Source organism: Hyperolius riggenbachi, chromosome 6, assembly GCF_040937935.1.
Source record: "Hyperolius riggenbachi isolate aHypRig1 chromosome 6, aHypRig1.pri, whole genome shotgun sequence".
NCBI classification, from domain to species: Eukaryota; Metazoa; Chordata; class Amphibia; order Anura; family Hyperoliidae; genus Hyperolius; species Hyperolius riggenbachi.
The window spans coordinates 357,949,275-357,977,087 of NC_090651.1; the positions used below are offsets into that span (position 1 = coordinate 357,949,275).

At 49.7% G+C, this 27,813-nt stretch overlaps 1 protein-coding gene across 1 annotated transcript; it reads right to left on the reverse strand.

Moving 5' to 3' along the window:
* Positions 1 to 2,004: 2,004 nt before the first annotated feature.
* Positions 2,005 to 27,813, reverse strand: AKR7A2 (aldo-keto reductase family 7 member A2). The gene is made up of 7 exons (XM_068241742.1): positions 27,485 to 27,813; positions 15,932 to 16,119; positions 13,227 to 13,331; positions 12,135 to 12,231; positions 8,433 to 8,532; positions 5,252 to 5,384; positions 2,005 to 3,269 (listed from the first exon to the last, which is right to left on the reverse strand). Exons 1-7 carry the CDS (start codon positions 27,774 to 27,776, stop codon positions 3,108 to 3,110), a joined length of 1,077 nt encoding a protein of 358 aa, XP_068097843.1. The 5' UTR covers positions 27,777 to 27,813; the 3' UTR covers positions 2,005 to 3,107.

Genomic DNA, 27,813 nt, shown 5'->3' on the forward strand with positions numbered 1-27,813 from the left:
CTGTTTATGTGGCCCGCGGAGGTGTCCTGCAGAGGGAGAGGATCGGGTGAGGACAGAGGCTGCACGCGGAGGGAGAGGATCGGGGGGTTATATGAGGCTGCCCGCGGAGGGAGAGGATCGGGTGGATATAGGCTGAGGACGGAGGGAGAGGATCGGGTGGTATTGGTACAGAGTCTGTACTACAGACCGTTATCCTTGCATCGGCATTCGGTAATAGGAATCAGGCTGATTCCTATTGGAGGAAGGTTCCTGCAATAACCAATGAGGAAGGCTTTGTAACTATCCCAGTGCTACCCGGGGCTGAATACGCAGCACACTCGGGTGTATGCGCGCAACTACTTAGTTGCCGAATGCCGATGCAAGGATAACGGTCTGTAGTACAGACTCTGTACCAATACCACCCGATCCTCTCCCTCCGTCCTCAGCCTATATCCACCCGATCCTCTCCCTCCGCGGGCAGCCTCGTCCTCAGCATAATTACAGGCCCACGCAGAGCCGACAGCCCCCTCAGCCAGCACAGAGCTGACAGCCCCCTCAGGCCCACACAGAGCCGACAGCCCCCTCAGGCCCACACAGAGCCGACAGCCCCCTCAGGCCCACACAGAGCCGACAGCCCCCTCAGCCAGCACAGAAGCGACAGCCCCCTCAGCCAGCACAGAAGCGACAGCCCCCTCAGCCAGCACAGAAGCGACAGCCCCCTCAGCCAGCACAGAGCTGACAGCCCCCTCAGCCAGCACAGAGCCGACAGCCCCCTCAGCCAGCACAGAAGCGACAGCCCCCTCAGCCAGCACAGAGCTGACAGCCCCCTCAGGCCCACACAGAGCCCTCAGGCCCACACAGAGCCGACAGCCCCCTCAGCCAGCACAGAGCCGACAGCCCCCTCAGCCAGCACAGAGCTGACAGCCCCCTCAGGCCCACACAGAGCCGACAGCCCCCTCAGCCAGCACAGAGCCGACAGCCCCCTCAGGCCCACACAGAGCCGACAGCCCCCTCAGCCAGCACAGAGCCGACAGCCCCCTCAGGCCCACACAGAGCCGACAGCCCCCTCAGCCAGCACAGAGCCGACAGCCCCCTCAGCCAGCACAGAGCCGACAGCCCCCTCAGGCCCACACAGAGCCGACAGCCCCCTCAGGCCCACACAGAGCCGACAGCTTTCTGAACAGCCGCAAACTTCTCATTAAGAAAATGTACATCAAATGGTGAGTACAACATTTCTTATATTGTCGTTTTCTTTCCATTTCCAACACCATGTTAACTGTTACTAGAAAAACGTTAAAAGTTTTACATCGAAATTTTGTATGCATGTGTTCCGGCCCTCGAGATTTTTCTTGATTTGAAGTTCGGCCCTCGGGCCAAAAAAGGTTGAGCACCACTGCTTTAAGCCATGAGGGCACTTACAAGCCTCCTGTGTATCACCCATGCTCCTACCAGCAGGACATGCTGCACTACAGACAAGCATGCCAGAAAATAATTACTAGTAGTAGTACCGTATATACTCGAATACAAGTCGACCTCGCATATAAGTCGACTCCAATATTCAATCCTCTTAAGCTGGAATTTTTTATTGACTCAAGTATAAGTCTACCCAGCAAAGTTAATGGCTGCACTTGGGGTTAATCACTGCACTGCATACAGTATTGCAGCCATTAACCCCACCTGTCCTTTAAGTGCAGCCAATACCTCCCTCCAGGGCCCCAACTGCTGAAATTATTCACTCCCTTTTATGCAGCCCAGTATTTCCCCCCTGCCCCTTTCTTGGTAATTGTTGTGGCCAGGACTTTCAGACCTGTGTTTTCTTGGCATTTCCTTTCCTCAAAGTATCACTTACCACAGGGTAAATTGCTGAAAATGGGAATGTCACTATTAGTACACACATTAGTCTGTGATTAGTGTCGTCAGTGACTCGTGTATAAGTCGACCCCTATACTTTTATGAAGCGAATCAGACCTAAATTTCTAGACTTATACTTGAGTATATACTACAAAAATCACAATTGGCAGTAAATTCTAATTAAAAGTAAATTTTTATTAACATTAAATTATAAAGTGGCTTGCTTAGCAATTACAGCTTTTTTCCTTCATTGTATCACAATTTTAATCTGGGTCAAAATTGCCCAGTCAGAATAATTTTTTTTCGATCCCATAGCGGCCAAAGACGCAGCAACTCGCTGATGTAATGTTACCTCGTCCACATGTGGCGAAAACCCTGCTGACGCAATATATATAGCATCAACCTTTAAAGCGGACCCAAACCAAACATTTTTTAAATTCTAAATATTTAGTTGCACCTCTCTGACACATACAAAGATAAATTAACACTCCTTCAAGCCTATGAGCATTTCAGTGCATGCTTTTCACCCTTCTCTTTCCATAACTAGGGTTATACAGGGGGCAGCCATTAGCAATTCCTCCTTTGCCGGACACCATCTACTTCACCAGTTTGCCGCATTCTGTCCCGGCAATATGAAAGGAAGGGAGGGGTTCCACCAATAAATGTAAAATATTTTATATTTGTCATCATGCAGCTGAAAAAAAGGACATTTATTTATTATTATTTATAAAATAGATTTTATTTCTGAAATCTTGTATTTTTCATTTGGGTCCACTTTAACCACATAGCTCATAGAGAGGGTCAATAGCATCCTAATAAATGCAGCTTGCACGCATTGTGTGGGCACAGGACGGCTGCAGGGGGCCGGCAGAAGCCCCAGGTAAGTTAAACTTACCTTTTTAAAAAAAAGCAAAACAAAAAACACTTTAGGTTCCCTTTAAGGGGGTGCACTCATGCTGCACGAGTCCACGTCAGTGATATTGCTCATTGGATTGCTGCGTGTGTGGCCAGCATCATTTATAACAGTTGATTAGTGTGAAATGTGCTAGACAAGACATACTGGCAGTGTCAGTGTTTTGGGGCTGTACGTTGGTATCTGAGGCAGAGAGTCACTGAGGGATCACCATAATCATTGGCTGATAGATTACATCTAGGGATGGCCACTGAGATGCTAATCCGGCAAATTTGATTGGTCCATTTCCAATCTGCATAAAATTAGCATCATCTTGAAATCATTACCATCTCAAAGACCCACCCCTTAATGACGGAGGGATGTTCTAGCGGAAGTAGTTGGGGCAGTCGTGGGCGACCAGATTCCAGGCATTGTTGAAGGCTGTGACCACGGGTGGGAGGAGGGGACCAGCCTCTGCTCCGGACATGTTCTCTGAAAGCTGCTCCATGCTGGACATCCCCAGGATCACGGCGTCTCCCCGACTCCCCTAACACAACAACAGACTGTCAGTAATGGTATAATGCAGAACTAAGGGTCACACTGTGTTCATTGCAACAGACAATGGGCCTGATTCACAAAGCGGTGCTAGCACCGTGGTGAAAAGCCCTTTATCACGCCTAAACTCTGTTTAGGCATGATAAGTTTAGGTGTGATAAGTTTAGGCGTGATAAGTTTAGGTGTGATAAGTTTAGGCGTGATAAGTTTAGGCGTGATAAGTTTAGGCGTGATAAGTTTAAGTACCAAGTGGGCTAGCACCGCAGTGCACAGCTGATCAAAAGTTTTGCGCTAGCAAAGTCTGGTGCACTTTGCATAGAGTTTAATGGCGCTGCTTTGCGTGCGGGACTTTGCGTGCGATCTAAACTTATCATGCCTAAACTTATCATGCCTAAACTGAGTTTAGGCATGATAAAAATGGTTATCACGCCTAAAGTCTTTAACTGGGTTTTCACCGCTTTGTGAATCGAGCCCAATATCATCAAATGCAGATGCAATGATATTCCTATGTGGCTATCACATTGATTGCAATGCGGTGTGGCGGGTTCAGTAGGGATAAAAAAGCGGAATGCAGTGTGTTTACAGGACAATGTGCGCGTTTATGCCTTACCGTATTGTCGCACTGCACCATTAATGCAAATTTTTGGATTGCAACGTGAAAATATGGTCCATTGTTAGGGCTGGTGCACACCAAGAGCGGCTCAGAGCATTTTATAAAACGCTTGCAAGCTGAAAAGCGCTTGGCTAATGTATTGCAATGGGCTGGTGCACACCAGAGCAGTTTGTTTTTTTCCCCAAACGCAAACTCGGGGACTGCAGCATTTTGTAGATTTCTGAGGCGTTTCTGCCTCAATGTTAAAGTATAGGAAAGTGGAAAACCGCTCTGAAAAATGCTAGATCAGAGCGGTATTCCAAGCATTTTTTGCTGCAGAAGCTGTTCAGTAACAGCTTTCCTGTAACCAAATATAAAATCTGCTACACAAAAACCCTCAAAAACGCTAGGCATGCTTAGAAAGTCTCTCTAAACATGCCTAGAATCGCTCTGAAAAAGAGCTTCAAAAACCGCTAGCATTTGCGGATCGGCTAGCGGTTTTTAGTGTGCACTGGACCTTAGACGTGGAGCAGAAATGCAGACATCAAATCAACAAACGTCGATTCCAGAAATACCTTTGATGACTATTGAATAAAGCTATTTTTTTTTAATGCTGTATTTTATGGCACACATTACCACAAGTACTACCGGTAGGAGCAATTTCTTTCTTCACACAGCTCTGTCTCTGTGTTGTAAAATCATCCTTCAGACACCTACAGTCTACAGATACAAAAAGTGTCAGCTCTGCAGGACAGACAGTGTTTCTGCACAGGGGGGTTGCCATCAACTCCTCAGTGTATAGTCTAGTAATCACCTAGCTAAAAGAATCTTATTCTGGTTGTGGTAAAGCCGTGTACATGCGTTTGACGCGAGTCGACCAATAACGGCACAGAGAAGCCAGAGTAGAAGTATTTGTAAGCTGTGTGAGGAGTGAAGGATGATTTTAAAGCAGACAGAATTGTGGGAATAAAAAAGTGCCCAGAGCACTAGTGGTAATGTGAACCCTAATACAGAATATTAAAATAAAAAGTTGTTTTTATCGATAGTTGTCCTTGAAGTTTCTTCGTCGAGAAACGTATACAGAACTGGATGAGAACCGTACCTGTAATTCTGTAGAATGCATGAAGAAGAAAGTTAACATTTCGAAACCTTGCAGTAAACCGTGTACAGTTAGTCATCAAAGGTATTACGGGAATCATCGTTTGTTGGATTGAGGTCTGCATTATTGCATTGCAACGTAATCTGCATAGTGTGAAAGGAGACTAAAGTCTGTCAATAGCGCTGTAATAGATGATGTAGCCATGCTAGCGCACTTGTAGTATAGACAAAAACTTTGTGCACGCGATCAAACGCACAACAGAAATCTTATTGGAGGGACCCACCTGCAGCTGGGAGTGGTGGTACATCCAGCGCAGTGCGGCGGAGGTCAGGCTAGGCCGTACATCATCGCTGTACATCTCCTCCAGGGACCGCCGTACCAAGTCTATGGCCTCGAAGTGATACTTCTTCCAATATCTGTTCCACAAGACAAAAGACACAGCAATGCTGCCTCCGTTAGTGTTTGGTGAGATCACAGCTTCATATCCCTGCCTATACCCTGCAGGAAATCCCTATATACTACCGTATAGGTCCTCCTGACCCTGTCCGCTTGTTCAGTGCTGAACAGCGGCAGTCGGGAGTTTTCTGGCTTTCACAAATGGATATGTTGAAATCAAACACCAACACTACCCAGGGCTGCCTGATGTTCCTGGGTAGCGCACATGGATATGCACTGCTGAAAGCAGCACAGTGTCAGTGTGCCCACTCCGTCCATACACCCACTTGTCCGCAGTCGCCCGAACACAAACGAGGAACAACGGGACGGCCTAAAATCCTTAAAGGGGCACTATGGTGAATCAGGGTTATATCAGTACTAGATAAAATTAAGCAATATATGTGAGAGAAGTAGCTATGGAAAATAATGGATTTGAAAAAAAACTGAGCTGAACTTCACTTACATAATACAGTGTTCCAACAATGGTAAAAGACAACGATTATCGTCTATGTAGATTGATCCATCATGGCGATTGGTTCAGAAAATAATCTGTGTTCGTTTGTTTTGAAAGATACACAATCTTTCCAAGGAGGCCCATTTTTAAACTAGTATGCTGTGTTGCCACGTGTTATGCTTCCCCACTGCATGGGCCATGCAAGTCTATAGAGACTTGCACACTGCACACGATGGAACGCTGTGCGCCGGAAGTATCCAAATTGCTGCATTCCCAATGCAAAATCTATCCATTGGCCTCTGGGGAAGCTTTTTTCAAAGTGAAACAGCTGTCAGGCCTCCCTCACCCCCACTGTAGAGCCTGATGTGTCCTAACACCATGGATTAAAAGCATTTCATTTTGCAACCCCAGTGCCTTGCTATTCTTCTTCTACAATACCCAATGCAAAATCTGCAACGCATTACCACATGATCCATGCCTACCGCACAGATTATGCAGCAAGGCAAGTCAATGGGCGCTGCAGGAAGTGTGAATGACGGGAGCGCGGTGCGACGGGGCGTGCATGTGCAGACTGACGGGAATCCCAGTGACTTACTTCCTGCCCTGGGGTAGCACTCCTATTCACATATAAGCACAGCTGTATTGCGCCTGCATGAAAATGCAGGAAGCAGGAGCCATACTCGCACAGGTCAGAGTTCTCCCCAAAAATTATTTCCAGCCGGGTGACGTGAAAAAGTACCCGGGTGGAGCGAGATGAGAGAATGCAGGGCCGGTGCTTCTGTGAGCAACTATGCCTACAGCAGAGGAGGAGGTGAGCTGATAACAGCCGGGTGCTCACCAAAACTAGCAGGGTGGAGCACCTGGCTAAAAGAGCCTGGGGAGAACACAGCAGGTGCAGCACAACCACGCTCATACTTAAAGACGGACGCTGCCCAGATCTTCTGGAGAGTCCCAGGAAGCGGCGACAGGAGCGAGGAGGACTCGGGAAGCCTCTATACTAGGATCCAGAGGCCTGCCTCTTCTTAGGCATTTCCCTTTTGACTGAAGCTTCAGCTTGCGTTCACTTTAAGTGCAGGGAATTTTGCGTGACCTGCAGCTTCGTCAGGAACACAGAGTCACCCTCCTGCCTTTAGGCTGCTTTCACAGTGGGAGGATACAGGCGCAGGTTAGAGCAGCCTGTAACGCAGCCCAACTCACAGCAATGAAAAATCAATGGGCTGTTCACAGTGCCCACGTTGCGTTACACAGTAACGCTGCACGTTCGTTTGAAGTGCAGCATGCTGTGCGTTCTAGCGGCTTAAGCCGCGTTAGACTGTTTGCACATGCTCAGTATGGGTGTTTCTTTTTTTATTTTGAAGGCGGAGAGGAGGCGGGGAGAGGCTGCTACGTAGCCAGGCAAATGGGTACTTATTATTCACTGCACTTGCAGTGTTTACATCCAGGAGCGGCCGCTGATTGGCTGGCGGGACCACGTGATGCGGAGAGCTCCGCTCACGTGGTCTCCGCAGCGCATCCCACAGGCGCACCAAGAGCTGCTTCTAACGCGGCTCTTGGTAGCGTCCTGCTCCAACACCACCAGGCATTGCGTTAGGGGCACGTTATGCGACCATAACTTCCCCTAAACGCAACGTCCTGGTGGGAAAGAAGCCTTAACGTGGACCTAAACTCTTGCACAGGACAGAAGGAAAACAGAGAAAAATGCACCCTGTATGTATTTAGAGAGTTTACCCTGTCTAATTCCCCATCTGTGGCTAATCACAAGCTGTAATTCGATCTCTCAGCTGTGCCAGCTCCGGAATCTCGACAGTCCTTGGCATAGCAGCTGATATCTAAACACAGGATGTTAACCCTTTGTTTGCTTCCATGAAAGCAGGAAGTAGACACACTGCAAATTTATTGTAGGAGTTATGTTAGCTGTAACAAAGAACTGTTCTTCTTTAAAGGTTGTTATGCTGTTGCTTATATTTTAGGTCTGCTTTAAAGTGAACCTAAACTAAAACAATAAAAAATAAGCAAGTTTCACTTACCTTGCTTCTACTAGCCCCCCGCAGCCGTCCTGTGCCCGGGGGGGTCACTGAATGGTCCTCTGGTTCCCCACAGCTCCGTAGTTTAGATTTGATGCATGGCCAGGGTCCACGCGCCACCTGATCACGCTCCTGTGCATGGGAGCACTCTGCGCATACGCAGTGCGAAAAAGGTCTACTGCGCAAGCACAGAGTGATCGAGGATGCACATGGCCAGAGTAGCACATGCACAGTGGCCCGTTGACTTGCCAGTCGGCTGGCCAGAAGAGGGTCGCTGTGGGGGACTGGAGAAACACTTAGTGACAGCGCGAGCACAGGGCAGCTGCAGGGCGCTGGTTCCTTTTTTTTTGTTTGTTTCAGTTCAGGGCCACTTTAACTGGGACAAGATCCTCTATGACGGGACTATTACTGCAGCTTTGCTGCTTGCTGGGGTAACTCTGAGGTTGAGGATTGGCTCAGACAGAGGAGAACTGTTAGCATTGTTCCTGGCTATAAAACAAAGTTCTAAGCTGTTGTGCAAGGGGAGAGTCCAGAGAGGAGATGCGGATCACCTGTTCCTGTAGGCTTCAGCCCAGCTGTTCCCAAAGAATCTGCTTGGTGCCTGATCCTTCTCCTTGTCCTCATAATGGTATTTCCCTGTCAGAAGACCCCCTGGAAACAAGCAGAAAGACTGTTCATAAATTCAATGCAGACCCAAAGCCATCCCGCATCTTTCGGGCCCATCAAAACACAGTCGGCAAGCAATTAACAGCGGCTGAGTTCTATGCTTGCAAGGGACCGCTTGCCTCTCCCTCCCCTCTCCATAGCACAGTACATGCAGCCTCCTGCCTCTCCTGCCCTCTCCATAGGACAGTACATGCAGCATCCTGCCTCTCCTCCCCTTTCCATAGGACAGTACATGCAGCATCCTGCCTCTCCTCCCCTCTCCATAGTTCAGTACATGCAGCCTCCTGCCTCCCCTCTCCATAGGATAGTACATGCTCCCTGCCTCTCCTCCCCTCTCCTCTCCATAGGGCAGTACATGCAGCATCTCCTCCCCTCTCCATAGCACAGTACATGCAGCCTCCGGCCTCTCCTCCCCTCTCCCTAGCGCATTACATGCAGCCTCTCCTCCCCTCTCCATAGCGCAGTACATGCAGCCTCTCCTTCCCTCTACATAGGACAGTACATGCTCCCTGCCTCTCCTCCCCATCGCACAGTACATGCAGCCTCCTGCCTCTCCTCCCCTCTCCATAGGACAGTACATGCAGCCTCCTACCTCTCCTCCTCTCTCCATAGGACAGTACATGCAGCCTCCTACCTCTCCTCCTCTCTCCATAGGACAGTACATGCAGCCTCCTACCTCTCCTCCTCTCTCCATAGGACAGTACATGCAGCCTCCTGCCTCCCCTCCTCTCTCCATAGGACAGTACATGCAGCCTCCTGCCTCCCCTCCTCTCTCCATAGGACAGTACATGCAGCCTCCTACCTCTCCTCCTCTCTCCATAGGACAGTACATGCAGCCTCCTGCCTCTCCTCCCATCTCCATAGGACAGTACATGCAGCCTCCTACCTCTCCTCCTCTCTCCATAGGACAGTACATGCAGCCTCCTGCCTCCCCTCCTCTCTCCATAGGACAGTACATGCAGCCTCCTACCTCTCCTCCCCTTTCCATAGGACAGTACATGCAGCATCCTGCCTCTCCTCCCCTCTCCATAGTTCAGTACATGCAGCCTCCTGCCTCCCCTCTCCATAGCGCAGTACATGCAGCCTCTCCTTCCCTCTACATAGGATAGTACATGCTCCCTGCCTCTCCTCCCCATCGCACAGTACATGCAGCCTCCTGCCTCTCCTCCCCTCTCCATAGGACAGTACATGCAGCCTCCTACCTCTCCTCCTCTCTCCATAGGACAGTACATGCAGCCTCCTGCATCCCCCCCCCCTCTCCATAGGACAGTACATGCAGCCTCCTACCTCTCCTCCTCTCTCCACAGGACAGTACATGCAGCCTCCTGCCTCTCCTCCCCTCTCTATAGGACAGCCTCCTGCCTCTCCTCCCCTCTCAATAGGACAGTACATGCAGCCTCCTGCCTCTCCTCCCCTCTCCATAGGATAGTACATGCAGCCTGTTGCCTCGCCTCTCCTCCGCTCCCAATAGGACAACACATGCTGCCTCCTGCCTCTCCTCCCCTCTCCATAGGACAGTACATGCAGCCTCCTGCCTCTCCTCCCCTCTCCATAGGACAGCCTCCTGCCTCTCCTCCCCTCTCCATAGGACAACACATGCTGCCTCTCCTCCCCTCTCCATAGGACAGTACATGCAGCCTCCTCCCTCCCCTCTCCATAGGACAGTACATGCAGCCTGCTGCCTCTCCTCCCCTCTCCATAGCACAGTACATGCAGCCTGCTGCCTCTCCTCCCCTCTCCATAGGACAGTACATGCAGCCTGCTGCCCCTCCTCCCCTCTCCATAGGACAGTACATGCAGCCTGCTGCCTCTCCTCCCCTCTCCATAGGACAGTACATGCAGCCTCCTGCCTCTCCTCCGCTCTCCATCGTTCAGTACATGCAGCCTCCTGCCTCCCCTCCCCTCTCCATAGGACAGTACATGCAGCCTCCTGCCTCTCCTCCCCTCTCCATAGGACAGTACATGCAGCCTCCTGCCTATCCTCCCCTCTCCATAGTACAGTACATGCAGCCTCCTGCCTCTCCTCCCCTCTCCACAGGACGTAGTACATGCAGCCTCCTGCCTCTCCTCCCTACTCCATTGCACAGTACATGCAGCCTCCGGCCTCTCCTCTCCTCTCCATAGCTTAGTACATGCAGCCTCCTGCCTCTCCTCCCCTCTCCATAGGACAGTACATGCAGCCTCCTGCCTCTCCTCCCCTCTCCATAGTACAGTACATGCAGCCTCCTGCATCTCCTCCCCTCTCCACAGGACGTAGTACATGCAGCCTCCTGCCTCTCCTCCCCTCTCCATATGACAGTACATGCAGCCTACTGCCTCTCCTCCTCTCTCCATGGGACAGTACATGCAGCCTCCTGCATCTCCTCCCCTCTCCATAGGACAGTACATGCAGCCTCCTGCATCTCCTCCCCTCTCCATAGGATAGTACATGCAGCCTCCTGCCTCCCCTCTCCATAGGACAGTACATGCAGCCTCCTGCATCTCCTCCCCTCTCCACAGGACAGTACATGCAGCCTCCTGCCTCCTCTCCCCTCTCCATAGGACAACACATGCAGCCTCCTGCCTCTCCTTCCCTCTCCATACGACAACACATGCAGCCTCCTGCCACCCCTCTCTTCTCCTCCCCTCTCCATAGCACAGTACGTGCAGCCCCCTGCCTCTCCTCCCCTCTCCATAGGACAGTACATGCAGCCTCCTGCATCTCCTCCCCTCTCCATAGTACAGTACATGCAGCCTGCTGCCTCCCCTCTCCATAGTACAGTACATGCTCCCTGCCTCTCCTCCCCTCTCCATAGGACAGTACATGCAACCTCCTGCCTCTCCTCCCCTCTCCATAGGACAGTACATGCAGCCTCCTGCCTCTCCTCCTCTCTCCATAGGACAGTACATGCAGCCTCCTGCATCTCCTCCCCTCTCCATAGTACAGTACATGCAGCCTGCTGCCTCCCCTCTCCATAGTACAGTACATGCTCCCTGCCTCTCCTCCCCTCTCCATAGGACAGTACATGCAGCCTCCTGCCTCTCCTCCCCTCTCCATAGGACAGTACATGCAGCCTCCTGCCTCTCCTCCCCTCTCCATAGGACAGTACATGCAGCCTCCTGCCTCTCCTCCTCTCTCCATAGGACAGTACATGCAGCCTCCTGCATCTCCTAACCCTCTCCATAGGACAGTACATGCAGCCTCCTGCATCTCCTCCCCTCTCCGTAGGATAGTACATGCAGCCTCCTGCCTCACCCTCCCTTCTCCATAGGGCAGTACATGCAGCCTCCTGCCTCTCCTCCCCTCTCCATAGGACAACACATGCTGCCTCCTGCATCTCCTCCCCTCTCCATAGTACAGTACATGCAGCCTCCTGCATCTCCTCCCCTCTCCATAGGACAGTACATGCAGCCTCTCCTCTCCTTACCACAGCACAGTACATGCAGCTTGACTGAGAGCATACATGAACTGTCACTGCCTGCCAGCATTCTGCTGGATGACACAATCACTGAGATACACTTCCCTCTGATAATAGTCTATCATGTATAGAAGCCTCAGCAGTGTTGGTGTCCCTGGACAATACACAGTTCTCCAGTGATCCTCTCACCTGCCAGCGGGTTGTATGCGTAGAAGCGGATCCCGAGCTGTCGCAGGCAGGGGAGCAGCTCTGTCTCTACCTGTCGCGTGGTGGCGTTGTACATGCCCTGGGAACACAACAATTACCATTAGTGACACACAAAGGCCACCACCAAGGATCACATGACGTGTCACCTGACAGGAAGCATCAGAGACCTGGCTGGTCAGACAAAGATCTCAGGATTTTCTTATACTGTTTGAGGAACTGAAGTGGCCCATACATCAAATGAGGAAGGGGGGGGGGGAAGGTACTTAAAGGAGAACTGTAGAGAGAGGTGTATGGAGGCTGCCATATTTATTTCCATGTAAGCAATACCAGTTGCCTGTCTATCCTGCTGATCCTCTGCCTCTAATACCTTCAGCCATAGCCCCTGAACAAGCATGCAGCAGATCAGGTTTTTCTGACAATTTTGACAGGTATGTCAAGATTAGCTGCATGCTTGTTTCTGGTGTGATTCAGCCACTACTTCAGCCAAATAGATCAGCAGGGCTGCCAGGCAACTGGTATTGCTTAAAAGGAAATAAATATGGCAGCCTCCATATACCTCTCACTACAGATCTCCTTTAATGGGCAGCATGGAGGAGGGATGCTTGGTACTCAGTGGGCAGAATGGAAGGGGGTACCTGGTACACAGTGGGCAGCACAGCACACAAGTTAGCATGGGGGGTACCTGGTATACAGTGGGCAGCACACTGGTTAGCATGGGGGGGTGGGGTACCTGGTACACAGTAGGCTGCACACAGGTTAGCATGGGGGGGGGGGGGGGTTACCTGGTACACAGTGGGCAGCACACAGGTTAGCATGAGGGGGTACCTGGTACACAGTGGACAGCATACAGGTTAGCATGGGGGGTACCTGGTGTAGTGGGCAGCACACAGGCTAGCATGGGGGTACCTGGTACACAGTAGGCTGCACACAGGTTAGCATGGGGGGGTACCTGGTACATAGTGGACAGCATACAGGTTAGCATGGGGGGGTACCTGGTATAGTGGGCAGCACACAGGCTAGCATGAGGGTACCTGGTACACAGTGGGCAGCACACAGGTTAGCATGCAGGGGTACCTGGTAGACAGTGGGCAACACCCAGTTATTCTGTTTGCAGATGCAGTAGACCTCCATCACCTCCCAGGAAGCGAAGTTAGAGAGACCCAACTCTTTGAACTTGCCCTGGAAGACAAAACAGCTGGTTAGTAGAAAGTCAAACATTAGCAGGTTTACTCCCTAAAGGATACCAGGGATGAAACTATTAGGGGAAATGGGGTGGAGCAGGCATGTAGGGGGACCTGTCCTGATGGCCACCCCTTTCTCCTCTGCACCCCTCCTTACCTATATCACGATTACAACATGCACAGAGCGCTCCTGGCTGCGGTTGCGCACTGAGGGACGCGTGCAAGCCAGGCTTGCACCTGCGCAGTAAGACCAGACTCCGGCGACCGAAAGAGGCTGCCTTTAGGTAAGAAGAAGGGGGGGGGGGGGGGGGGGAGAGGAGAACGGGGAGAGCGGTGGCCATCAGGACAGGTTCCCATACATGATTTCATTCAAAGAAAGAAGAATATGTGTGGCACATCTCACAACTGCACAGGCTGTCCTTGATGGCTGTTGCAGGCTAATAAAGGTGGACCCACTGCTTGCACTCTACACCTCTATGTCACTGGACGTGTGCTCCGCATAACCAAACGAGAAGAAAGTACTACAATTTTCAACAGAAGAACAAAGAAGCGTGCACCTTCCGTCCTATGATTTATTTCCACATTGTGACATATTGTGATGTATTGACACTGAGGTGCACAAAAAGTATTTTACAGAAACAAAGCCTGCTAGTGGCAGAGTGCAAGGGTATCTTACATGTCCTGGAACAAGTGGGTCACATCATTGGAGGTGGGTGGTGGGCATTAGGGTGGCTTGGCGACGGCCGTTTCGCGTCTCCTGACGCTTGGTCACGCCGCGTGGTACGCAGCGTGACCAAGCGTCAGGAGACGCGAAACGGCCGTCGCCAAGCCACCCTAATGCCCACCACCCACCTCCAATGATGTGACCCACTTGTTCCAGGACATGTAAGATACCCTTGCACTCTGCCACTAGCAGGCTTTGTTTCTGTAAAATACTTTTTGTGCACCTCAGTGTCAATACATCACAATATGTCACAATGTGGAAATAAATCATAGGACGGAAGGTGCACGCTTCTTTGTTCTTCTGTTGAGAATTGTAGCAGGTTCCCATACATGCCTGCACTCCCCGATTCTCCTAATAGTTTCGGCTCTGGTATCCTTAAAGGGAACCTGAAGTGAGTGTGATATGGAGGCTGTCATATTTATTTCCTTTTTAAACAATGCAGATTGCCTGGCTGTCCTGCTGATCCTCTGCCTCTAATACTTTTAGCCATAGATCCTGAACAAGCATGCAGATCAAGTGCTCTGACTGAAGTGTGACTCGATTTGCTGCATGCTTGTTTGCTGAAGGCAAAGAGATCAGCAGGACTGCCAGGCAACTGGTATTGTTTAAAATGAAATAAACACTAAGGGCCTGTCTCCACTCATCAGTTTTTCTGTGCATTTTCTACACAGGAAAACTGAAACCAATGTTAATCAATGGGCTAGTTCAAACTTGAATGCATTTTTTATAAGCAGAAAAACAACTGACAGCAATGCAAAACTGTCAGGCAACTCATGAAGAAAACTGACGCACATAAAAACCGACAAGTGAAAAAAGGCCCAAACAGAATAATTTATAAATGAACATTGTAAAAAATAGGCACTTTTATTCATTACATTATTTTCACTACAGTTCCGAATCTGCCAGAAATCTATTAGCCCAACATGTCGATCAAATTTTGATAGATAATACGAAAAACAATCAGAATTATCGATCAGACAAGACGGAAACTTTCTGTTGATTGGCGGTGGGGCAGGTGGTCAGTCCATGGGTCATAGCACTGCACTGCATCCATCAGCGCAACACTACGGTTTGATTGATTTTCAATAGATTGCCTGCTAAAATTGAATAGCGGAGTGGAAAACAATTTAATCAAAATCTGATCATAGAGTGATCGATTGGTTTGCCACATCTGGGAAAAACCTTTGAGTGTATAAATAAAGGTATAAATAAAGATTTTTTATAAAATAACATTGAAATAATACAACATTGATCATAATCAAGAACAACAACGTCAAATAAGACATTCCATCCTTCTCCCAACCCACCACCCTCCCACCTATTTATGGGCACAGATGACGGGACATAGAGATCACATAGGTGAGTAAGTGAAGATTGCCTGTGTACCCCAGAGTAAGGGCTGGTGCACACCGAGAGCACTTCTGAGCGCTTTTAAAGTTGCCAGTGCTTTGAAAAGCACTTGGCTAATGTATTTGAACGGGATGGAGCACACCAGAGCAATGTGATTTTTTCCCAAACGCAACCGCGGGTCCTGCAGCATTTTTGCTGATTTCTGAGACGATTCAGCTTCAATGTTAAGTATAGGAAAGTGGAAAATCGCTCTGAAAAGCATGTTTGTTACAGAAGCTTTTCAGTTACAGCTTTACTGTAACAAAAAATAAAAAGTGGTACACCAAAAATCGCGAGGCGTGATTAGAAAAATCGCTCTGCACATGCCTTGAATTGCTCTGAAAATCACTTCTACAAGCGCTGAGTGTTTTTATGCTAGTGCTATTTGGAGTGCACTGGCACTAAGGCAGAATGAGAGGGCTGGAGGGATCGGGGGGCTGGGGAGGTGTGGCAGTGAACAGGGTATCCTCATGTGGAAATCTCACCTCCAGGTACAGCTGCTGGCAGGCTGCCAGGGTCTCCTCCACGGGGGTCTGGTGGTCAGGACAATGCAGGTAGAAGAGATGGACGCTGGAGGTCTTCAGGCGTTGCAGGGAGGTCTCCAGCTGTTTCCGCACGCTGTCCGCTCTCAGCGTCTTGCCCTCCCAGGGGTTGGCTTTGGTGGCGAGTTTCACTGCAAAGGATGAATTAGTCTAGATGAAGATTGCACACAACATACAGGTAACTTATAGGACACCTGACGTGAGAGTGATATGGAGGCTGACTAAAGCATTTCCTTTTAAACAATGCAAATTACCTGGCTGCCCTGCTGATCCTCTGCCTCTACTTTTAGCCACAGACAGTTCTGGGTATCAGATGGTGTAGTGGTTAGAGCGCTTTTGCCTCGCAGCACTTGTTCCCTGGTTCAAATCCCAGCCAGGCCACTATCTGCAAAGGAGTTTTTAACCTCCTTAGCGGTAACCCCATGCTGGACACAGGGTAAGCCGCCGGAGGGTGCCGCTCAGGCCCTGCTGGGCCGATTTTCATAATTTTTTTTTGCTGGACGCAGCTTTGCTAACTGCGCCAGCACTCTGATCGCCGCCGGCCCCCGCCCGATCGCCGCTATCTGATGCGGCGCGCCCCCCCCCCAGACCCCGTGCGCTGCCTGGCCAATCAGTGCCAGGCAGCGCCGAGGGGTTCTTCGGGACTCCCAATGACGTCATCCCGCCCCGTCGCCATGGCCTCCTTCTTTGAACGGGATTTCCTGATCGCCTATCGCCGGAGGCGATCGGCGGGGCTGGGGGGATGCCGCTGAGCAGCGGCTATCATGTAGCGAGCCCTGGGCTCGCTACATGATTTAAAAAAAAAAAAAAAAAAAAAAACTGCTGCTCTGCCCCCTGGCGGAATTTTTCATACCGCCAGGGGGGTTAATGTTCTGTGTGGGTTTCCTCCGGGCAGTCCAGTTACCTCCCAAATCCCAAAAACATACAGATAAGCTGATTTGCTTCTCCTTAAAATTGGCCCTAGACTACAATACGCACTATGGTAGGGAATAGTCTATGCAACAGGAAATGCAGATCTGGGGATCAGAGGGGAGTTGGTGGCTGTACTGGATTGTTTTGAGACTTGTTTTACCGAGAACTAGGTTATGGAGGTGACGGTGGTTGCCAGAGAAGGCAGTGGGGTGGCCATATACCCCAGAGGTGATAACAGGCCCAGTTGGCCGCAACATCTGGTCACTTTACACAAGGGGGAGGGGGGACCAAAATTTGAAGTTTTCTTCACTATTCCTTACATGGACTGATATAGAGCCCTGTCATTTCCTGCTGCATAGACTAATTAAAATATAACACATATCGCAGTGGAGCGCACCAGAGGCATATGGTGTTTTTAGTCCAAGAACTGTGTATATAAGGATAGAAGTACTGTTAATACTCCATTGAGATCTGTGTACTGCAATTTGAATATATGGTAGGGAATAGATTGTGATCTCCTCTGAGGACAGTCAGTGACATAACTATGTACTCTGTAAAGGGACGTGAAATAGGTTAGTATCATATAAATACTAAATAATAATAATAATGGACCCTGAACAAGTATGCAGATCAGGTGCTCTGACTGAAGTCTGACTGGATTAGCTGCATGCTTGTTTCAGGTGTGATTTAAATTTCAGACACTACTGCAGCCAAAGAGATCAGCAGGGCTGCCAGGCAACCGGTATTGTTAAACAGGAAATAAATATGTTACCCTCCATACCCCTAAATTCTGGGGTACCTCTGCAAGGTGTGACCAAACAAGAGAATGTATTATTTTGTAATAGACCCTAGCTAGCTTTAGGAATAGCAGTGGTTCCTGGATAACTGACTTGTATGAAAGCATTTGCATGCGAGTGTGCAAAGGGTTAAAGGAGAACTGTAGAGAGAGGGATATGGAGGCTGCCATATTTATTTCCTTTTAAGCAATACCAGTTGCCTAGCAGCCCTGCTGGTCTATTTGGCTGCAGTAGTGGCTGAATCACACCAGAAACAAGCATGCAGCTAATCTTGACATATCAAAATTGTCAGAAAAACCTGATCTGTTGCATGCTTGTTCAGGGGCAATGGCTGAAAGTATTAGAGACAGAGGATCAGCAGGGCTGCCAGGCAACTGGTATTGCTTAAACGGAAATAAATATGGCAGCCTCCATTCACCTCTCTCTTCAGTTCTCCTTTGACTTTGCAGCCTCCATATCCCTCTCACTTCAGGTGTGCTTTTAAAGGAGTCATCAGGGCAAATATAGTAAAATGAGTGGTACTTACCGGGGGCTTCCTCCAGCCAAAAGCTCCCAGGACCTCCCACGCCGCAGCTCTGCCCGCAGCCGTTTGCCGAAGCTCTGACCCGGTCTCCGGCGATGACGTCAGAGTGACCTAGAGGTCGCTCTGTACTGCGCCTGCGCGGTCAATCACCGCCACGTGGCCCGGAGCGGACTAAGCAGGTGCAGAACTACTGCACCTGCCCAGTCCGCTACGGCCCACGTGGCGGTGATTGATAAGAGCCGATCACGCAGGCGCAGTACAGAGCGACCTCCAGGTCGCTCTGACGTCATCGCCGGGGACCGGGTCAGAGCTTCGGCAAACGGCTGCGGGCAGAGCTGCGGCGAGGGAGGTCCTGGGAGCTTGGGGCTGGAGGAAGCCCCCGGTAAGTACCACTCATTTTACTATATTTGCCCTGATGACTCCTTTAAGCTTTTCTCCGGGTAGATATTCTCTTAACCAGTGTTTCCCAACCTTTTCCGGCCCGGGGAACACTGTCTGACCAAATTTTTCTCCGGGGAACGGCGCGCGCGCGCGGTGGGGGCGATGCGGCCCCCGGTTGTTTGCGCGACCTAGTGGACAGTGCCGCTATGGGGGGGGGGGGGGGGGGGCTGGGGTGCGGCTGCATAGCTGGCATAGTTGCCCCAGTGTAGGGAGTTTAGTTGCCTCAGTATAGTGCCCCAGTATAGCCAGTATAGTGCCCCAGTATAGTGCCCCAGTATAGCCAGAATAGTGCCCCAGTATAGCCAGTATAGTACCCCAGTATAGCCCCCCAGTATAGTGCCCCAGTATAGCCAGTATTGTGCCCCAGTATAACTAGTATAGTGCCCCAGAATAGTGCCCCAGTATAGCCAGTTTAGTGCCCCAGTATAGTGCCCCAGTATAGCCAGTATAGTGCCCCAGTATAGCCCCCCAGTATAGCTAGTATAGTGCCCCAGTATAGCCAGTATAGTGCCCCAGTATAGCCAGTATAGTACCCCAGTATAGCCCCCCAGTATAGCCAGTATTGTGCCCCAGTATAGCTAGTATAGTGCCCCAGAATAGTGCCCCAGTATAGCCAGTTTAGTGCCCCAGTATAGTGCCCCAGTATAGCCAGTATAGTGCCCCAGTATAGCCCCCCAGTATAGCTAGTATAGTGCCCCAGTATAGCCAGAATAGTGCCCCAGTATAGCTAGAATAGTGCCCCAGTATAGCCAGTTTAGTGCCCCAGGATAGCCAGTATAGTACCCCAGTATAGCCCCCCAGTATAGCCAGTATTGTGCCCCAGTATAGCTAGTATAGTGCCCCAGAATAGTGCCCCAGTATAGCCAGTTTAGTGCCCCAGTATAGTGCCCCAGTATAGCCAGTATAGTGCCCCAGTATAGCCCCCCAGTATAGCTAGTATAGTGCCCCAGTATAGCCAGAATAGTGCCCCAGTATAGCAGGAATAGTGCCCCAGTATAGCCAGTTTAGTGCCCCAGTATAGCCAGTTTAGTGCCCCAGGATAGCCAGTATAGTACCCCAGAATAGTACCCCAGTATAGCCAGTTTAGTGCCTCCCGCCCGTCCCCGCGGCCGCCGCTGTTATTAACTTGTTAACAGCGGCCGCTCTCCCCTCTCCGGCGCGTGTATATTCAAGCAGCGTATCTCCGGCTGCTCTGTGTGATGCACTGATGCGGAAGAAAGGAGGGCAGCGGCTTCCTGTAACGGCGATATGTATCGCCGTTACTATGGTAACCGAGCCCTGCCTCCTTCCGCATCAGTGCATCACACAGAGCAGCCGGAGATACGCTGCTAGCATATACATGGTCTGGAGAGGGGAGAGCGGCCGCTGCTATGCTAATAACAGCGGCGGCCGCGGGGACGGGCGGGAGGGGAGATAAGAGCACGGCACACCAGGCAACGTTCCGCGGCACACTAGTGTGCCGCGGAACAGCGGTTGGGAAACACTGCTCTTAACCACTTGACACCTGAGGCATTTTTCCTCTTGTGGACCAGAGCAATTTTCACCTGTCAGCGCTCCTCCCTTTCTTTTTCCAATAACTTAATCACTACTAATCACAGCGTAATGATTTATATCTTGTTTTTCTTGCCACCAATTAGGCTTTCTTTGGGAGTTACAGTATGCCAAGAATAATTTTATCCTAAATGCATTTTAACATGAATAATAAGAAAAAAAAATTATAAAATGCATTCTTTTTCAGTTTTTGACCATTATAGTGTTAAAATAAAACATTCTACTGTGGATAAAAGCCACACATTTTATGTGCCCTTTTGTCCCGGTTATTGCAACGTTCAAAAAATGTCCCTAGTACAATGTATGGCGCCAATATTTCATTTGGAAATAAAGGTGCATTTTTTCAGTTTTGCGTCCATCACTAATTACAGGCCCATAAATTAAAAATTAATAGTAATATACTGCCTTGACATAAATTTTTAAAAAGTTCAGTCCCTAAGGTAACTACTTATATATTTTTTTTATGTAATTTCCCCCCCCCCCCCCTTATATAAATAAAAAAAAAGTTTGGGTATTATGGGAGGGTGTGGGAGGGAAATAGTTAATTATATCAGTCAGTGTGGGGATTTTTATTAAATAAAAAGCAATTTTGGTGCAATATACTTTTTGGCCACAAGATGTCCTCAGTCGTCATTTCCGATTCACGTACGTAAGCACGTGAATCGGAAGTAATCCGTGGCTGTGTAACACAGGAAGATACAATGAATGCCGGCGTCTCGTAGACGCTGGTATTCATTGAATCGGGGACTTAGATTTATGAATGGGACCTGCGGTCCCATTCATTAACTTCCCCTCTATGCGGCGGTAACGGCGGTGCGCGCGCGCGAACGGGAGCGAGCGGGCGGCTGCATGCCGCTGCAGACTTGTTTTCACGGCCCTGGTGCATCCTGTCTTTTTTCCAGGGCCGTGAATATACTGCACGGCATGCAGCAAGTAGTTAAAGGACAACTGTAGTGAGAAGAATGTGGATGCTGCCATTTTTTGTTTCCTTTTAGACCATGCCAGTTGCCTGGTTATCCTCCTGATCTATTTGGCTGCAGTAGTGTTTGAATCACACCAGAAACAAGCATGCATCAAGTAGTTCCCATTTACCAGAAGATAACCCCAGTAAACCACCTCCCATGATGCATTGCACTCACTGATCTATTCAAATGATGTAACACTAGAGAGTGGATCATCCCCTCTGTCTTCTCTGTTTCCACTGGCAATCAGTCAGAGGAGGAGGGAATAGGGGTGGTGCTATGCTCCACCCAGAAGTCAGATTTATCAAAACCAGTGCCAAGAAACTTGAATTGAATCAAAAAGGATGAAAAAAAAATGGAGAAGCATTCTGATTGGTTGGTGTGAGCAACTGCTCCAGTTCTGCAACAGTTTTGCTTCAACTTACTTTACACTGGTATTAATAAAACTTATAAAACATATTCCATATTCATATAGATCAAGGCAGCACCTGTCAGCCAGTTCTGCTGCCACCTGCAGGCTGATCTGAATTTTGGAGGATGCAAATGTGTGGCCCACTGCTGACACTGGCTACCCACAGGAGAGTTTAGGATTACAGCTGATAGCTACAAGCTGAATGGCCAGCAGATGGCAGTGTTTAGCCAAACAGTCACCATACTATACTCCCACTGATTTCCTCCCCATGGCTGCAAATCAGAATCAGAATCATTTTATTTCGCCAAGCATGACTGGGTCAGGCCCGGAATTGGGTTTGGCACAATGGAGCGGTACATAGAAGGAAAGGCAGGAAAAACGTTAGAATGACAGTAATACATCATACTCAAATATAAGACATACACAATATACAATCAGCATTAGATATAGATATACATATAGCTCAGTATCCATCTTTCAAAAGTACACTGCTGAAGTTCACCCCTCTAATGCAGGTGGTAGGGCGCTCCTATGCAGGTGGTAGGGTGCTGATAGAGGGTGGTGGAATTTTAAGGAAGTTCAGGAGGCTAACAGCCATCGGGAAGAAAGAGGTCTTGTGTCTGGTGGTCTTGGTGGGGATGGCCCGGAGTCTCCGACCCACTGGAAGTGGGGTGAAAAAACAGTGGCCTGGGTGAGAGAGGTCACTTGCAATCCTCAGTGCCCTGGCTCGCAGTCTTGTGTTGTACAGGTGGTCAAGTGGGGGCAGAGGTCTCCCAATGATCCTCTCCGCCGACCTAATGATCCTCTGTAATTTGTTCCTGTCACTGACGGTGGCTCCCGCATACCAGACCAAGATGGCGAAGCAGAGGATAGATTCAATGGTGGCAGTGTAAAAGCATGTTAGAATCTCCTGCGCCATGCCGAACTTTCGCAATTGGCGGAGGAAGTAGAGTCTCTGCTGGGCTTTCCGTTGGGTTGAGTGATGTTGACTCTCCAACTGAGATCACTAGAGATGGTGGTGCGCAGCAGGCGAGTGCAGGGCACTCTGGCCACCTCTGTGCCATCGATGTAGATGGGAGGCGGGGAAGGAGCTGACTTCCTAAAGTCAATTATAAGTTCGACGGTTTTGGCCGTGTTGAGCACCAGGCTGTTCTCCTTGCACCAGTGGCATAGTCTTTCCACCTGCTGCTGGTAATCCTGGATGTTGTCTTTGGTGACGAGGCCGACGATAGTGGTGTCGTCCGCAAATTTTATGACTTTGACAGAGTCTACCGTGGATCTGCAATCGTTTGTGTAAAGGGAAAAGAGCAGCGGGGACAGGACGCATCCCTGGGGTGCCCCTGTGTTGGTCGTCACTTCTCGTGAGTAGATGTCCCCCAGCCTGACAACTTGGGATCTGTTGGAGAGAAAGTCAACGATCCATAGACGTAGGGTGGGGTGGACCCCAAGTGTGGCCAGAACATTCTGGAGGGTGCGTGGGCATATAGTGTTAAACGCCGAGCTGAAGTCTAATAGCAGTACTCTGGCATACGCATCCTTCCTGTCTAGATGGTTGTGGATGTATTCCAGAGAGATGTTTAGAGCGTCATCAGTGGACCTGTTTGCCCTGTAGGCAAACTGGAGTGGGTCAAGTAGGGGCAAGGTGGATAGCTTGAGGGTGGATAAGACCACTCTCTCTAGGGACTTTATGATGACGGACGTCAGGGCCACAGGCCCGTAGTTGTTGAGGTCGGAGATGCCTTGTTTCTTGGGAACAGGAATGATGGTGGACCTCTTGAAGCACGCAGGGACTCTGCCCTCTGTCAGTGACCTGCTGAAGATGGCGGAGAGGATGGGGGCAAGTTGCTCCGAACAGGATTTTAGGCAGGCTGGGGACACGCCGTCGGGTCCCGAGGCTTTCCTGGCATTTAGTGTGGACAGGAGGTGCCGAACGTCTGCCTCCCCCACTTCCAGAGAGAGTGAGTCCACACTTGGGTCGCTGTGCGCGGGGGCTGGGGGGGGAGGAGGTGGAGGATTCCCCCCAGGCTCAGCCTGCCTTTCAAACCTGTGCTAGAATCTGCTTAGTTCCTCTGCTAATTCAGGGCTGGGTGTAGCGTGTTGAGGGGGATCTGAATCTGTGGATCTGAATCTGTTCAAAATCACCTGCTAGCAGCTCATCCAACCAAGAGCCGATGTTCGATCTCGCAAAATGTACACGCTGTGCCAGTCCGCTGTATTTTATCATACATTCCCTACATGTGTTTCACTGTACAACTCCACAGAAGATGATGGCGCTATAATTAAAACGCTAATTTTACACTTCAATAAACAAACAAATGAGACAGCACTATACCGAACACACACAAGTGTATGCTAAAGGCCAGGAAAATAAATAACTGGGTTAAACTTCGCTCTCAGCCTGTGTAATTATAGCACAAAGTCACAGGCTCGTAGTACAGAGTTCACAGCGGAAGCTTTTCCTAGCAGAGCGAACGGTGTGACATGGATGGGTGGTGCAACTGTCATGTCCTTTGCCTGCTGACGGGATAGTGTGCAATGACATTACTAACAGGGCAATCGCATGGCTTGCAGAACACAGCCCTGGCACCACTTCTGGATACATAGATATTATGCCTTACTCTGGATACACAAATACTGAATGCGACGAACAAGCATATCGCCTAGAGATCGAGAATATCTGCAACTGGTGTAAGGCAAACAAACTTGTCCTAAACACGGCTAAAAAACGCAGAACTGATCATTGACTTCATTAAAAACACCCCTATTGACTGTTGTCTGTTTTTTCTTTGCTGTACTTCTATTGAGCTTGTCTGTACCAAAAAATAACTCCATGTAAAACCCCCCTGTACTTGCAGAATAAACTGAATTCTGATTCTGAAGCATTCACACTATCCTGTCGCCTCCTGGCACTTCTTATTCTGGATACATAGACCTACATTGACCTTACTCTGGATACATAGATAATATTCTTTAGATATATACATATTATTCCTCTGTCTTACAGCCACGGTTATACACCTCGCAGGGCAGCCATCGGGAGGGGGGGGGGGGGGAATGGGAAGACGATGACTGACACTGCAGTGAGGGGCCCAGGGCTTCTGGGCGCCTTGCCCCTCCCCCCCCCCCAAAGCGCTAGAAGGGCCGCATGTGCTGGCTGTGGGCCTGTGGCTCATTAACCAGCACACCGCGTTCCAGCACTGAGAGAAGAGTGAGATCAGCGCTTGAACGTGGGGAGCAGATGAGTGAGCCCGCTACAGCGGACTTTCTATACTGGGGTACCACCTATATTTGGCTACAGGCTACCTATACTGGGCCACCACCTATACCTGGCTACCTATACTGGGGCTGGAACCACCTATACCTGGCTACCTATACTGGGGCACTACCTATACTTGGCTACCTATACTGGGGCACCACCTATACTTGGCTACCTTTACTGAGGGCACCACCTGTACCTGGCTACTTATACTGGGGCACCTATAGCTTGCTACCTATACTGGGGGAACATATACCTGGCTAACCTATACTGGTGCACCACCCATACCAGGCTACCTATACTGGGGCAACTGTACCAGGCTACCTATACCGGGGCACCACCTATAGTTTAATACCTATACTGGGGGCACCTGTATCTTGCTGGCCTATACTGGGGCACCAGCTATACCAGGCTACCTATACTGGGGGCATTTACACCAGGCTACCTATACTGGGGCAACACCTATAGCTGGCTACCTATACTGTAGGCACCTATGCCTGGATATTAATACTTGATGCACCTATACCTGGCTAGGGCAGGGGGACGAGCTGAGACAGAAGGGGACAAGAGGTAACACAGGGGAATAAAACAGGCACAGGGGGAACAGAGGCAGACAAAAGAGGCACAGGGAGAAAAGAGATGAAATGGGAACTTGAGGTCACACAGAAGGACACAAAAGAGGCACAAACTGAGGTGAGACAGAGTGGGAAAAAAAGAGGCACAAAAAGAAAAGAGGGGGACAAACGAGAGCGGATAAATGATAAGAACGGACCTACAAGTCCCTATCTCAACCGGGGACTACCTGTATTTTGCTAGTATTTGGCGCCACCCACAACATGCCATGGTCACGCCCACTTTTTAGCCACATCACGCTGTGCATACCGATTTTTTCAGTGTTGGAGCCATGCACATTTTTCAACGCAGTGCACTTTGCACATGGACATGGGATGGCTAGTGGGCGGGCACAGCAACCAGTGGGTGGGCCAAGGGAGGGGGGGGGTTCCAAGCCTGATGATGGCGGCCCTGCGATCACTGACAATGCTTTTTCTAGATACGCAGAAACAACAGAATCCTAAGCATACAATAACATCTCTCTCTATAATATGGAGTCTATTGGATACAGAAACTCAGCTGCTTATACTGCATACACAGATACTATAATAAGCTGAGCACACAATAACATGGATTATCCTAGACACATAAAACAGAGCTGCAGGCAAAGTACGCAACAGCCACATTGATATAGGTCTGGCAATGCTTATTCTGGATACACAGATACTGTAATTTTCTGAGCACACAATAACTTCTCTCACTCCAATATGGTTTATCCTAGTTATATAAACACAGCTGAAGATAGAGACATTACACTGACCATAGATATAGGCAGTGTCGGACTGGGATGTGGGAAATCTGAGGAAATCCACTTGCTGGCCAAGCAGCAGTAATCAGGTGTTGCTGCTCGCAGTGAAGACTTGCTGCAGGTCTCTATTGGGAGTGATAACACAGGGTTACTGCTGCTTGGCCAGCAGGTGGATTTCCTCAGCTTTTCCACCTCCCAGTCCCACACTGGATATAGGACCCTGGAAGTGCTTATTCTGGATTCACAGTCAAGAATGGAGCAGAAAAACCTAAAGCAACCAGACTGAACAGGAAAAACTGGACTCATTTATCAAAAAAGGAGCAAGGAAAAGTAGAGAAGGCGCCTAAAGCAACCAACCAGGCTTCGTTCACACCGTAGGCGTTTTCGTTTTTTTTTTACAAGGGTGATTTTTAAAATTGCCCGCCAAACGATTGTGCAACGAATGTCTATGAGAAGATTCATATCAGTGCGGGTCGTGCGCTGTCCGTTCAGTAAAGCGGTGCGTAGAACATTTTTGAGGCCATTCCGCCTCAATGGAAAACATAGGAGAAACGCAAAACGCTCACAAAGTCGCTTTGTGTAGCAATTGCATTTGCGCTTTTAAGAAAAAATACATTGTATTTATTATTTTCCGGTTCAAATGGTTCATTTCCTGACTTGCGTCAGCAAGTGAATGACAAAACCGCTCAGAAAAAAACGCTTAGAAAACAGCTAAGAACAAAACCGATTCGCCCACCCGAGCGTCGGAAATCGGAAAAAAAAGACGCTTCAAAAACAGCCCAACGCGGACGCAATGTGAACAAGGCCTCACTTGTAGGTAGAGATAGTCAATTAGACGCAAATTTGTAGTAAATGCAGAATTATGCAAATTATGTATCTAAAGTTTTGCAGCTTGAAACTGAAACAATCAAATCCCATCATGATGAAATTCGTCCGATTAATTATCAAACTGCATAACTTTGTATAAGCCTGCATCAACTAAGAATTATTTGCATCTCATTAATTTTCCCTACTAATAAGCATTCTGATTGGTTATTCTTAGCAAGTAGTCAACATCAGATCCTGTTTTTTTTTCTTTACAACAACTGCCCTGATAAATCTGCACCAATGATAAAGCGCTGTTCGTTGCCATTGGCAACAGCCTTCGTTTCCAAGACCATGTGACGTTCGGCAAGGGCGTTACGTAACATTCTCGGTCAAGAGCCCCTCCTACCAAGTCCCTCATTGGCTGTAAAAACTCCCGCCCACTCGCCCAGAGCTCCTGATTGGACAAGGCACTTACCTCCCGCGCCAAGGCCGAGCCCCCCCAGCACGCGTTCGGTCTCGCCGTCCGCGTACATGTGAGCGGTGTCCAGCTCGTCGTGCCCGCGCCTCAGGAACTCGCGCACCGCGTCCCCGCTCTGCCGCGCGTCCATGCGCCGCCCGAACTCCATGGTGCCCAGCACAGTGCGAGGCCGCGGGGGCACCGGAGGGGGCGGGGCGGTGGGTGGCGAGCGGGACATGATGGGAGCCCTGAGGAGAAAGACGAGGGGTGCCGAGACTTGCCGCGAAGTCACCCGAGACACTGACAGCATGGCGGGAGCGCGCCTGCGCCGGCCACCTCTATAAACA